This window comes from Protopterus annectens, chromosome 6.part0, assembly GCF_019279795.1.
Source record: "Protopterus annectens isolate FY-2018-M chromosome 6.part0, PAN1.0, whole genome shotgun sequence".
Lineage (NCBI taxonomy): Eukaryota > Metazoa > Chordata > Ceratodontiformes > Protopteridae > Protopterus > Protopterus annectens.
The window spans coordinates 14,729,663-14,743,170 of NC_056737.1; the positions used below are offsets into that span (position 1 = coordinate 14,729,663).

General features: G+C 42.2%; 1 protein-coding gene across 6 annotated transcripts in view; it reads left to right on the forward strand.

The window, feature by feature from the left end:
* The window catches only part of G2E3 (G2/M-phase specific E3 ubiquitin protein ligase), a 1,254,036-nt gene extending 1,244,692 nt beyond the window's left edge, over positions 1-9,344 (forward strand). For 5 of the 6 annotated variants that reach the window (XM_044073803.1, XM_044073801.1, XM_044073804.1 and 2 more), the window contains one exon: positions 8,452-9,344. In XM_044073803.1, the coding sequence (XP_043929738.1) occupies positions 8,452-8,699 (248 nt within the window). In that variant the 3' untranslated portion in view covers positions 8,700-9,344. The remainder of the gene's footprint in view (positions 1-8,451) is intronic. The other variant, XM_044073806.1, reaches the window with a different exon arrangement.
* Positions 9,345-13,508: the final 4,164 nt, after the last annotated feature.

Genomic DNA, 13,508 nt, shown 5'->3' on the forward strand with positions numbered 1-13,508 from the left:
GCATTGTTTAGAATATCCACCCTTTTCTGACAGCTGATTGTACCATGCTTTGTACTCGTATTACTCACTAGGAGGAATACAGTGGAGTATGAACAGCAAGAGAAGAGGAAGAGACGAGACACAAGGGGCATGTTGTATTCATTCATTTTTGGGGATCTGTATGGATCTACTGGCATGGGCCCTTAATGACCATCTAGATAGGGAAACCTTGGCCAGTGTAGGTTCTGCGACTGACATAATTAATTGGAGAGAATGGCTGGTAAGCCAAGGTCTACAAAGGAGGAAGACAGGGTTAGTGCCATAATCCTAGCTGCAGGAAGAAAACTTCTCTATGGTGAGAAACAGTATCCTGGGTCAGAAAAACCTTACTGATTTAGCACCTGTGCAAGCCATGACTGAGAAGAACTGACCAGACCTCCCTGCCTGTAGAAAAACAAACAGTGAGGCCATCGGATAGGAGGGATGCCTTGGACCCGAAGAAGCTGGACAGGCTCAACAGATGGCATCCGAAGTGGTCTGGATTACAAAAATGCCTGACACTTGCCTGTTGGGTCATAGACTTAGGATCTGAAGGGGTTTTGTTAAAAACTGTACTGATTAGACAGTTAGATGTATAAAGGGATTTGGATCTGAGAAGTGCCTGACACACACACATGCCTGATGGATCATAGGCTTAAGATCAGAGGAGGTACAATTAGTTAAACAAATCAGATCCAAGAAGAATTCAAGGCCTGAACTGGAGCAGAGAGCTGCACAGTTCTCCAGGGGTAACTGTCCTCCATGGAATCCCAGTGTTAGGATCTGATGAAGATGGAAGGATCAAATGTCAGATTTGATCGGATCTGATGGGGGGAACCAGGATCTGAATGGTTCCACTGATGTAAGGTGGTTATTTGTATTAACGATCACAGACTTTTGGATCCAAAGATCGAGGATCCGACGACAATCAGGCAAGTGGAAAACACCTCAAGGGGGACCATACCTGTCGGATCTGACAGATGTGGGACCAGGCAAAGGCCTGGCATCCTCAGAACCAAAGAATCCGATCTGAGGTGCTTTTCACATTATATGTTTATTTCTGTTATGGGGATTTGAGCCCCAAAAGAATCGGTACAGCATTCTAAGGTGCAGAAGCCAAAGCACCTGAAGCCTGCATCTCCAGCTGACAAAACTGTCAGCCATTGACCTCCAGGAACCATGCAGGTCGTCAGCAGTCTGTTACATGGTCAAGCTCATAGCAGAAAAACATCAGGTCAAATCCAGAACACCAGTATCCTTGCTTTGTCCATTCAGAACTACAGTGCCACTTTAATAACCAACATCCATATTCAACTGCAGGAAAAAAAACTTGCTCCAAAAATGGAGCCTAAATGGCACCCACGTGGAAAGACTACCCCCCCCCCCAAAATAAAACACATCTCTCAACCTCTTAGATTAAGAAAACTGGTACAAAAAGAAACACACAAATCATTTGGTGATGCTAGTCATCTGTCTGAGACCCAAAACCTCTAAAACATGCATGCCCAAAAGTTGTCCATCTACGCTAGGATACTGTGTGGGTGGTACTTCAAGGAGGTGTGGCCATACAGCCATGTACCTCACATCATGCACCTTAAGACTGCACGAACTATGCTATGAGTTTAGAAAACACAGAACTCATGTAACTCATGCCTTAAGTGAAAAATTAGCACTGAGGAAAGCCCTCAGTTGAGCCAAACGTACGTCCTTCAAAATACGTAAGTACCAGCAAAAGATTCCAGACTCATTAACCCTTGCACTCAAAGCATATTAACAGCCAGCGAGCTAGGAAAATCTGAAAGGATAGGCCCCAAAAGGAGCACCAACCTGAAAAGCCTTAAGGGAAAAGCATCAGAACAAATCATTTGCCAATTTTCACGATCTCGTTCTAACATGAAGAGCCTTTTTTTTTTTTTTTTTAAGGGAAGGCTAGATAGATAAAAACAGGCTACTTCACTCTTGCAGCCAAAAACGAAACAAGGGACGGATTGATAACAATACAAGAGAAGGTAAGAAATTCAAATTCTATACATGCAGATGGTAGTATGACATCCAGAGGCCTAGGAACTCGACTAAGGTCAAAAGTCGCATGATATAAAGGCGTAGACCTGGAACTGCAACAACCTAATTCGGTAAAGGCAAAAAGCAGAAAGTCTAGCTGTAGGAGACTGCAGAGGGAGGACGGAAAGATCAGAAGAGGCTATTGTATTACCCAGTATAAGGCAAGAAAGAAAAATATAGCTATACATACCAAATACCTGCTGCTCAAGACTTAGGAACTCAACGACTTATCATATTGGCAGCAAATGAGATCTGAGGAGTTGAAGATGGTATAGTGCATTGTGGGAAGAGGGAGGAGTCGAGACTTGGATCCAAGTCTTGGAAAAGGGTTCATGTCAGATCTGATTGGATCCGTGACTCATCGGCGAGGAAGAATGTAGTGGACAACACAGATGCCAAGTTATGGTAAATACGCAATTTCTAAATTAAATCTGTTTTTTTTTTTTTTTTTTTGTCCTGTGACCTACAGGACTGTGTAGTTAACAACATGCATTCAGGTTCATAGGTTACTACTATGCTAATTGCCCTTTGAGCCATTTTAAGGTTAGCCAATTACCCCATGTGAGAATCAAACCCTGCACCTTGTGTCTATAAGGTAAACACCTTAACCATTAGGCCACCTTCCCATTTTTTTTTACTTTTGTCATTCACTTTCTTTAATTTGCTAATGCTAGTAATAGTGTATTGATCACTTTTCAGGAGGGACAAACTAATTTTGAAAGGCCTACTTCTCTCCTTGGGGACAGTAGTACTTTCATCCCCCTCCAAGGGAGCAGCAGCAACTGCATCTTCCTCCTCCTCCCGGCTTCTGGGACTCAGACTTCCACCAAGAGGTCCGGGGAGGGAGAGAAGGCCAAGGACGAAAAGCCACAAAAGCGGTCCCCCAACTGCTCAGTTCAGGCAGGTCCGCCACTGAAAGTGAGGTCTCCAACCAGGCTTGGGTCTCCTCGATTCTCCCCTGAGCCGGAGGAAACCCCTATCGGATCCCCAGATCGGTGGCATCTTCTTCGCGCTCCACCTGGAGCCTGAGCAAAGTGGAGATGGACAAGATGATGCTGAGATGTATCTGCACCCAGATGGGGGTCTTGCCTGCACCCTCGCCCTTTTGAGGGAGGAGCTCAACCCTTTCTTCTCACCTATAACTCCTTCTCCAATCCGACCTTCAGTTTCGGAGTCCTTGGATCCGAGGACCATCTGGGTGGAGAGGTCGGCGCCGACTGTTCCATGTAACTTGACGCCAGCCATTGCCTTGAGCGTATCTGATCTGAGCTCTCTGAACCATAGTCTTGGGGTTGGATCTAAGGGGGTGCTGTCAGCTCAGAGAATTTTTGAGCACAGTATCCCTTTAGGCATCTCTGCTCTGACTCCCCTGTCGGGTTAAAGAGGGACAGCCCCCGACCGGTATGTCCCAGGAGGTTCATTCCCTTTCAGCCTTTGACATTGTGGAGAGGGTTCTCTCAATCGAGACCCTTGACCATCTCATCCTCAGACTCTATCCAGACCCCCTCGGCTTAGATTGCGGTCCCAACCATCTTGCCATCTCAGGGACAGCCCGTGACCATTCTGCCTCAGGAGGCTCCCCCACTGGAACAACAGGAAGTTTGAGAGTCCTCTCCATTGAGTCCCACTGAAGAGGTCCCTTGCAAATGGACGTGGAAGAGGAGGCACTTGGACTCTCCACCAGAGTCCCTCACCAAAGACACTGACTTAGAGGAGGGGGAAGGTTCCCCAAGGTCACCCCTTTGACATTGTGGACTTCACCGGGGGCTGGTCTGCCTCAAAACCAACCTCTAAGGAGTCAGTGTTCCTGGAGGCATTCGGCACAGGCCCATCTACCTCTTGGTTTTCCCCTCCTGCAGATCCCTTAGTGGACCTTATAACATGTAGAGCATGGAAGTAACCGGACACTGTGGAGCCTATCCCTAAATGCCCGGACAAGGTGTTGAGTCCCCCATCAGACAGGACGTGCTAGAATAAGGGGTCATCAGTGGATGCTATGGTTGTGGCATCCACCACCAAGGAGGAGCTCATGCAGGAGAGCTCCACAGTTCACCCTTTTGATCGAGAATCAAGGGTGATGGACCATTTTGGGAAGCGGGTGTAAGCTTCAGCGACCTTCTTGGTAAGGGCGCTGAACTACATGGCACACGTCATTCGATTACAGCGAGACTTGGTCAATGAAGTCATTGCTTCGACCCTGGAGTCCATATCAGCAGAGGACAAAAAGATGTACTCCGCTCGAATGGCCACACTTAAAGTAGTTTTGAATACATCCGTGCACCTGCTCTCCTGTGCTACGGAGGGAGACGCCAGGTCAGCCGGGACAAGCATTGCCATCAGGCGCCATGCCTGGCTCTGGCTTTGTCAATTCTCTGAACCCTTTAAGGCGTCATTCACAAATGCCCCTTATGATGGTTCTTCCCTTTTTGGGAAATCCGTTAGACACTGGTCCAGAGTGAGAAGGACGGTAAGACACTGCCATCGGGATCCGCTTCTCCTCCCCTCAAAGATTCTTTTCCTAGGTATCAGCAAGGGATGAAGATGATGTGGTTCTGGAAGTCTCCGGCATTTTCCCGGGACAATCTGGACTCGCCTTCCCCCAGAGGCAGAGGGGATTATGACAGACGGTGCCCTAGAGGCAGAAGAGATCCTAGAAACTTCGGGTCCCGAGAACCCTTCTCAGAGAAACCCAGGCAGCAGCCCTGAAGGGTTGCCCGACTGCTCATCTCTGGAGGCAGTTCGGGGGTCGCTTGTCCGCTACACCCAATGCACCCAGTGGCATAGGAGTCCTTTACAATAGATCGCTGGGTGTTTTGAATTATATCCAGAGGCTATTTCATCCTGTTCAAAGAACCACCATGACTGAAGAAACACCTCCCAGACGTCACACCCATGGAAAGGGAGGAAGCAGCACTATAAATAAAAAAGCTGCTAAAGAAACTGGTCATCCAACCTGTCCCCCCAGACCAATCCCGATCAGGTATTTACTCCAGGTTCTTTTTAGTGCCGAAGAAAACAGCGGACCTCGGATCTATCCTAGATCTGTCCACCTTGAACCTGTCGGTAGCCAAAACTAAATTTCAGACGGTCACTCTTCTATCCATCCTGCCCTATCTGCAGGCGAATGATTGGATGTGCTCGATAGACCTCCAGGATGCGTACTGTCACTTCAAGATGGACAAGTGCTCTCTGAGAGTCCTCTGCTTCCAGCTGGGAGCCAAACATTATCAGTTCAGAGCTCTTCCCTGTGGTCTCACCACAGCCCCCAGGGTGTTTACCAAGGTGATGGCAGTAGTAGTGGTTCACCTGAGGCTTTAGGGTATTCAGGTCTTCCCTTACCTGGACGATTGGCTCTTTGCTGCCCCTTCCAAGCATCTACTTTGTTAGGCCAGGGACTGCTTTTTTGTCTAGCAAACAAACTGGGCATCACCATCAACCAAAACAAATCTTCACTGGCCCCTAGACTTCATCATTGCTCGGTTGAACACAGAAGGTTTTCCTCACCCTGGACAAGGATACACAGTTTAAATATGCATGTTATGTATGTCCTTCAAGCCCAAGTTCTGAGAGCAGAAGCAGTTCTAATACCATTGGGGTCTGTGGCGGCCACGATCAACCTGTTACCTTTAGCACGCCTTCATATGCAAATTTTTCAGTGGACCCTTGCGGTTTGGTCGTCCTTGTTAGATCTACATTTATCTCACTCCATTCGAATCTCCCGAGTGTAAAGGGACTCTCTTCGGTGATGAATTCAGTTCCCAAACCTGCTGAAGGGATGTCCTTTTCTTCCTTCCTTTCCCAAAACCATGGTGACCACGGACTCCTCCCAGCTTGGGGGGGGGGGGCATTGCTCGGAAGGACAGTCCAAGGCACATGGTTCCCATCCAAGACCAATCTGCATATCAACGTCCTAGTGATGAGGGTGGTGGTTCTTGCATTGCAGGCCCTTCATGCTCATCTTCCTCTAGGAACGATCGCAATTCAGACAGACAAGGTCAGTGGTCTGGTATATCAACAAACAAGGGGGAACTAGGTCTTATCCCCTCTGTCACAAAGCCATGAGAGTGTGGAAATGGGTGATCTCCACGGTCCACTTTCTGGTGGTAATGCACATTCCGGGGCAGTTCATTCTAGCGGACAGGCTCAGCAGATTTATCCTGATGCCTTACAAGTGGTCTCTGAATCCTTCAGTAGAGGAACAGATCTTTTAAAAGTGGAGTCATCCTTGCTGCGATCTCTTGGCATCTCCTTCCAACGTGAAATGCAGCGAGTTCTTTGCTCTGAACCCCCACTCTGGGGAAAGCCCCAGAGACGCACTGATTCATGCTTGGCCTCCCAGACTTCTTTATGGTTATCCTCCATTACCCCTCATTTCGAGCTTTCTTCAGAAAGCTCGCAGGCTGGGGAGCATTGTGATCCTCATCGCCCCATTCTGGCCTCGCCAAGTTTGGTTCCCCTCCCTATGGTCTCGTCTACTAGTTCCACCATGGACATTGGATCCAGTTCCAGATCTTTTCTCATCCCTCAGGGATTCCTCATCCAGACCTGGGTAGTCTGAAGCTCACTGCTTGGCTGCTGCAGTTCCCATGATTGTTAGGACTCCTGGTTTATTTTCTCCAGTTAAGGCTGCTTTGGTGGCGGCTCACAAGTCTTCCACAAGAAAGGTGTATCGTAGCAAATGGAAATGTTTCTCTATATGGGCCTCACAGCATCCCGTAGATCATTTCACAGCTCCAGTGTCCGCAGTACTAGAGTTTCTGGCGAGAATTTTTCTTCAAGTGGCCAGTTTCTAAACAGTGAAAGTTCAATTGTCTGCTATTTCTAACTTTCATGTGGGGGAAAACATGTCTTCTTTAGCCTCTTTAAAACTTTGCAAGTCCTTCCTTAAAGGTACCTTTCTACTTAGACTTCCAGTTAAGGATCCTACTCCCCCCCGGGACCTTACCTTTGTGCTCCAGGCATTAGTCTCCCCACCTTTTGAACAAGCAGTTTTGGTAGATTTGCAGTATCTATCTTGGAAGACTGCTTTTTTGGTGGCCATTACTTCTGCCAAGAGTGTGTCGGAACTTCATGCTCTATCCATCAAGGCTCCCTATATGATATTTCATCAAGGTAGAGTATCCTTGCGTACAAACCTTTTCTTCCTTCCTTCCCAAAGTTACGTCAGAGGCCAGTGTTAACCAGAATATTAATCTACCAGTGTTTTTCTCAAATTTTCAAAATAAAGGGGAATATAAATTGCATTTCCTGAATGTTCATAGGCAATTGAGATTTTACTTGCACAGGACTAAAGCCTTTCATAAATCTGATCAATTGTTTCTTAGAGAAACCAATTTCTAAAGTGACAATTGCTTGTTGGATTTCCCAATGCATTATTCGAGCGTATTCTTCTAGAGGAATTTCCCCTCTGGGCCTGGTAAAAGCACATTCTACCAGGTCTATGGCTACTTCAGCGGCTTTTTCGTCTAAGTGTCACTGGATGGTATTTGTTCTGCAGCTAAGTGGTCCTCCTCTTATACCTTCATTTCACATTACAAGTTGGATATTGTGTCAAGGAACAGGGCATCCTTTGGCTCTGTGGTGCTCTGGCATATCCTTCCATGAGGGCCACCTAGGTATTTGGTAGCTGGGGGCTCTGTCCCACAGGTTGAAGATCAAATGAAGTCAACTACTTCAGATAAAGAAGTTATGTACTCACCATAACGTTCCATCTGAGTAGTTCTACTTCATTTGTCTTCAACCATCACCGTCTCCTTCCTCCGACCTTGTCACTTTGTTACTGACCATATAGGAATATGACTACTCCAGAATTGTTCTTGGTCAAAGTAGGAATTAGATTTTCAGGCTGTCAGTAAGGATGGGATCTTGTTGGGTCAGGTATGTGTTGGGTGGTTAGCAGCAAACTTGATCTGAAGGGAGGGAGGAGACAGGGCATTATTTGTAAGGGGAGGAACTTTTGAGTTCGGATCAGTAGCTGGAAAATGCGGCCGTGTCAGATCAGATTTGGATCTGAAAGCCACAGGTTGAAGACAAATGAAGTTCAACTACTCAGATGGAACATTATGGTGAGTATATAACTTCTTTTTATCTGTTCATCATTAGTTAAATCCCTTCTGTGCTTTCAGCCTTAACATTTGACGTTGCTTTATCATTCTGTTTCTAATCTGAAGCATAACGGCTTTCTGGCCAAGCATTTTGACTGATAGTATGTTGGCACATTTAAAGTATACTTGAAAAGTAGGTAGCGTAGCATGCAAGTTCCTTTAATTTGTTCTAAACCCAGCTAGCCTACCATTTTCATAACTGACTGGAAATATTTTGTTTCTGCAATAAATTGTATATATTGCTGACAGTTCTAACTTTTTTTAACAGCTGGCCTCACAAACGCGTCTTTGGAATCAATACTGTTGTTTGCTACTGGTGCTGACTTTATTCCAGCCATTGGTTTTAATCCTGAACCTTCTGTAGTATTTGTCCCTCAAAGTGAAGAACAGAGCTCACAGAAAACAAAGCTTCCACAGAACAAAATGGTTCAGAACTGTTTAAAGCTTCCAGTTTTCAATACATACAGACAATTCAGAAAGCACATGGATACTTTGATGTTTGGTCTCATGAAATAGAATGTGGCAGAGCTTTTTCTGTGTGTTGTTGCAGAAATGTATTTGAGGACATTTATTGACATTACTTTTATTTCAGAGGTTTGTTAGCTAAGAAAATTAAATACAAGACAGCATTTAATACATTGAGCTGATGTTAGAAAAAAAGAGTAAAACGACTGTTAAGTATATGAAAGTCACTGTTTTAAAGTGATTTGTACAGCAAGCTGTTGGAAGATTTCTGGAAGACAATGCTCATGCTGCTACTTTGAAAATAGGGATATACTCCACTATTAATGCTAAAAATGTAGCTGTATAATGATTTTGAAGCTCTACCAGAAATTTGTTTATACAGGTCACACTGTTCCATGTATCAGAATCTCCAGTATGCTTAAGATTCATTTGAAAGAAGTAGCTTTTAATAACTGACATTTTATTTAGTTAGTTCTCTCTTAACTTTATTCCGGTTGACACTTTTTAAGGTTTGCATGACAAGTAAATATGTAATGCATAATTATGGGATAGTTGCAATATAGAGCATTTTATAAGATGATTCAGTTCCAACTTCTGCTTTGAGAAATCAGTCTCTCTCCATATTTATGCATTTCTGAAAAAATATAAATGTATGTTTTTTGTTATTAGATTTAAAGGAAAATATTCTTCGTCTTTGCTTTTGTTTTTTACTGCATTTCCTTTCTTAAATTTCATAGACTGTGTTTAGAAATTTTTAATTTCAGGTTAAGCATCCTTTGTATAAAAATCTAAAGAGGTAAGTAAGTCTTATATGGCAAGTGCAACATTCCTGCAGACAGCTTTGAGTTTAGCACCCCTGGCTGCATGTCCCTCAAACATTAGGAGATTTTTGTAGGATAACCTAATGTAGACAATTGATATATATCCTCTTCACTTATTTTCTGTTATTGATTTGCATGTACTGAATCCTTAAGTTTTTCTTCTCGTAGATGGTTATTTTTAAGTATGTTGTAGATTTAATTTCCCTTCCATTTGTTTTTTAACCACGCAAGTCTCTTGTTTCCTGGCGCATTTCTTCTTTATGCATGTTTTGTTTTCATTATAACATCAGCAGTTAAGTATGTAGCTAAGCCATGCCAAAAGTAGTCTGTGGCTGCAAGATCCAGTGCAAATTTCTGCTTAACAAATAAAATATACTGAAACTGAAGCATGGGTTTGGTATAATAGTCAAGGTCTTCACCTTATAGAAACGCATGGTACATACAGGGTTTGATTCTGATTATAAAAAGATGCTGGGGGCTGGTATAGTGATTAAGGTTCAGGGTTTGATCCTCACTTAGGAAACATTGCTAGGCTTAAAAAGCCCTCTTAGTTTGGGTCGGGGGTTGGCATAATGGTTAAGTTGTTTACCTCAGAAACACAAGGTATAGGGTTTGACTCTCACCTTTGAAAGAAAATTGATTGTGCTTAAATAATCTGCAAGAGCAGCTAGCCTAGTACTTTACCTATGAACCTACGAAATAAACTTGATGAGCCTTTATTCTCACAAGTCAGTTTTTCAAATAATTCTTCAGTCTTCCTGTATTAAACAATTTTAATAAGTATCTAATCACAGTTCAAATCCATTTCAAGCATTGTGTTACTACATACTAATCAAGTATGTCTAGTCGTTATAAAATAGTAGTCACAACTTGTGCATTAATGGCTGTAGTACTGGTTTTAGTGAGTGCTATTTATTTAATAACTTAAAATAACACACTTGGTTCTGTCTCTCAGATTCTAATAATACTAACAAAGGTTCATCATCTTCCCATGTATATTTTACTGTCATACCTTCTCAAATACGTTGGTTTGAGTTGCAGCTTATGAACCGGAACATATTTTGTATTTTTATGTATCTATATGGAAAGAAGGTCAGCTTTTTGATAAATTGCATTAAAATAGTTTGTAAAAGGACATATCTGCCAGTTCTCATCCCACTTTTCAAACTGAAAATTACTCAGATGAATATAAATACCAACTTGACAGGTGATATGTTAGCCATGACATCACTGAATGTAGCATCAGAACGCTTTCAACTATATATTGTGAAATGTATTAGTGTGTGTGGAACAAATTGTTCTGCAAGAAAACTGATAAGGATGGTAGTATGTGGGAGGACAACAGTGATACACAGTTACATTTCAGAAGATTATTCAACAGTGTTAGGGTGTTTTATGGCTAAATTATATTGTTTATTTGGTGAACTCTACAAGATACTTTTGTAAAAGGCACATACATTTAAAGCTGGTAACAGAATCTGAAGTGAAATGACAAAAGATGGTTGCTAGAGATGTTGCAAATGTAATTTTTGTAGCTGTAGCAAGATGATCAATGCCTTGGAACATTCAATAATAAAAAATATATTTAATAGATGCTATGAAACAGGTATACATTTAACATGATGTACAACATTTAATTTGAGGAATATTTTTAAAATAAAATATATGATTTTACTAGAGACATCATAAATGAGGCATATAGCATTGTATTACATTGCTTAATGTTCAAAATATGTTATCAAACTATATGTTTGAATTTAATTGACTGCAGAAACAAGTGTCTACACAAAGGAAAGATGTTTCCTGTAATAGAATTTAGGTGACAAAATCTGAGTATGTAGGTCACCCTGTATTTAATGGAATAATAGTTACTAAAATCCATACTGTAAATCTGTCCATTAAGGCATAAGCAGTGATTGTCTTGTTTTTCAGTTTATTTTATTTAAGAAATTCATGTGAAAAACCTGGAGCTGTATAATTTGTTTTATATTTTTTGTATTGTTGCGACTGATTTTTCCTTAATTTATTTTAAAATTTTAATGCAAGAGGACCAGTGCAGTAAGGTATACGCAAGATATCATTCCATGTAGCTCTTTTTAGCCATACTCATTGACACTGGCCCTTCTGGTCTACACTGATGTCCAGCAACCTCCATCTTTTATTGCAGTTTATACATATCTTCTCCAAACAATCTATTAGTGAAGTGTGTGATTTGATGCAAAAAAATAAATAAATAAAACCTCCAAACCAATGTAATAGTTTGTGGTCAGTAGATATGTAACCGGGTATTGCCTCCTCTGCCTCAGGAATTCTCAGTTTTCTTGAGCTATTCTCACTACTAACCATTAAAAGTGATTTTTACTTGTTTTTTCTTACCGTGTGCATCACAACATGCAATGACTAAAATACCATGATGCATTTTCTGTGTTAATCCCTCTCTTTTTTTTATACTTTATTTTGCTTTGTAAAAATTTTGTCCATCCTCCCCCCCCGCCAATGTTATGAAGGATTAATTTAACCTTGATCCGCCTGACGTCACCTTAGGGAATAACTTGGGGCTGCATCCATAGACTGTAATGGACGCACCAATGTGCATTAGCAGGTTTTCATCCATTACTGTCTATGGACACGTGCCTGCTTTACTACTACAGTGGCGTCAGTTAAGAAAACAATCTTTACTTGGCCAGGTTTAATAAAAAAAGTCTCTTAGTTTTTTATTTAAAAAAGGCCCAAATAGATGTGGAATGCCAGTCAACCAAAAAGCATTACATCATATTTCTCACCAAATGCTGCAATGCACCTTTAAACACTGGAAAATTACTTTAATGGTATCCTAGGTTGAAAACATCAGCTGGCTCCCTGAGCCTACCTAGGATTTCAATGTTTCTTGGGTAGAAATGACATTAAGAAGGAACTTTTAGAAAAGGTACGTCCTGCTCAAGGCAGACTGTCTGGCATAAGGTGTATGGAGTCCAGACAATGCAAGGTTACTTCAGCAGTGTATGACATCCCCCCACCCCATTTCCTTGTCTTGCTGGACACTGTTCAAGAGATGACAATACACAGCAAAGATTCACCTCACTAGCTTGCACTTTTTTTTTTTAACACTTTTATTGAATTATCATTGAAGGGCGGCATAGTGGCTCAGCAGATAAATTAGATTTCACTAATTTATTCAAAAATGGGTTGAATTTACTTACCCCTCCTAAACCCCATTCTACTAGATCTGTAGCTGCATCATGTGTTTTCTCCTCCAGATCGTCAATGATGATATTTGTGATTTTGTGCTGCAGCCACTTGGTCAAACACTCCTACCTTTGCGACACATTATAAATTGTACGTTGTTTCCAGCAGTCGAGCTTCTTTTGGTTCGACAGTGTTCCGGCATATATCCTTCCTTGAGGTCACCCGAGAGTAATGTAGCTGGGGAGTCTGACTCAATAGTGAGGAAGAATGAAAAGGACAAAAATCTGTGTTTTCCATTTTTATTCTACCTCACTTTCCCTTCCAGCCATCCCCCAAGCTTTTGATTCCTAGAGGACCTATTGGAGTTATAGGAACCTTTACATTCCTAGTTTGAGCCTTTGATTTCTTTCTGTGTATATTCTGTCTGTCTGGTAGGCAATAAGGCAGCAAACTTGATCTGAGAAAGCTACATAGTGTGTAGGGAATTATGGGTAGAGGGAAGAGCTTGAGACTAGGATCAGAGTTCAAAATAAGCAGCGGAGTAGGATCCTAAGGGTCAGATCTGTAACCCAGTAGTGAAAAAGAATGAAAATGGCCAACACAAATGCCAAGTTTTGGTAAGTACATAACTTCTAATTGTTAAGCTTCATCTACCTCTAACCTTGGCATACTCAAGTCTTCTGTAAATGTTCCCATTTGTACTCTTTCTTGATTTCTAGAGTTCTCTGCTTTTTCATAAAATTTCCAAAAATATCTCTAATAACTCTACAAGATGTTTTTTTTTTCCTCTTGATATAGGCTACCTAAGTTTGGCAGCAACCCTATCGACTTTCTGTTGCCTAAGTCGTTGTGC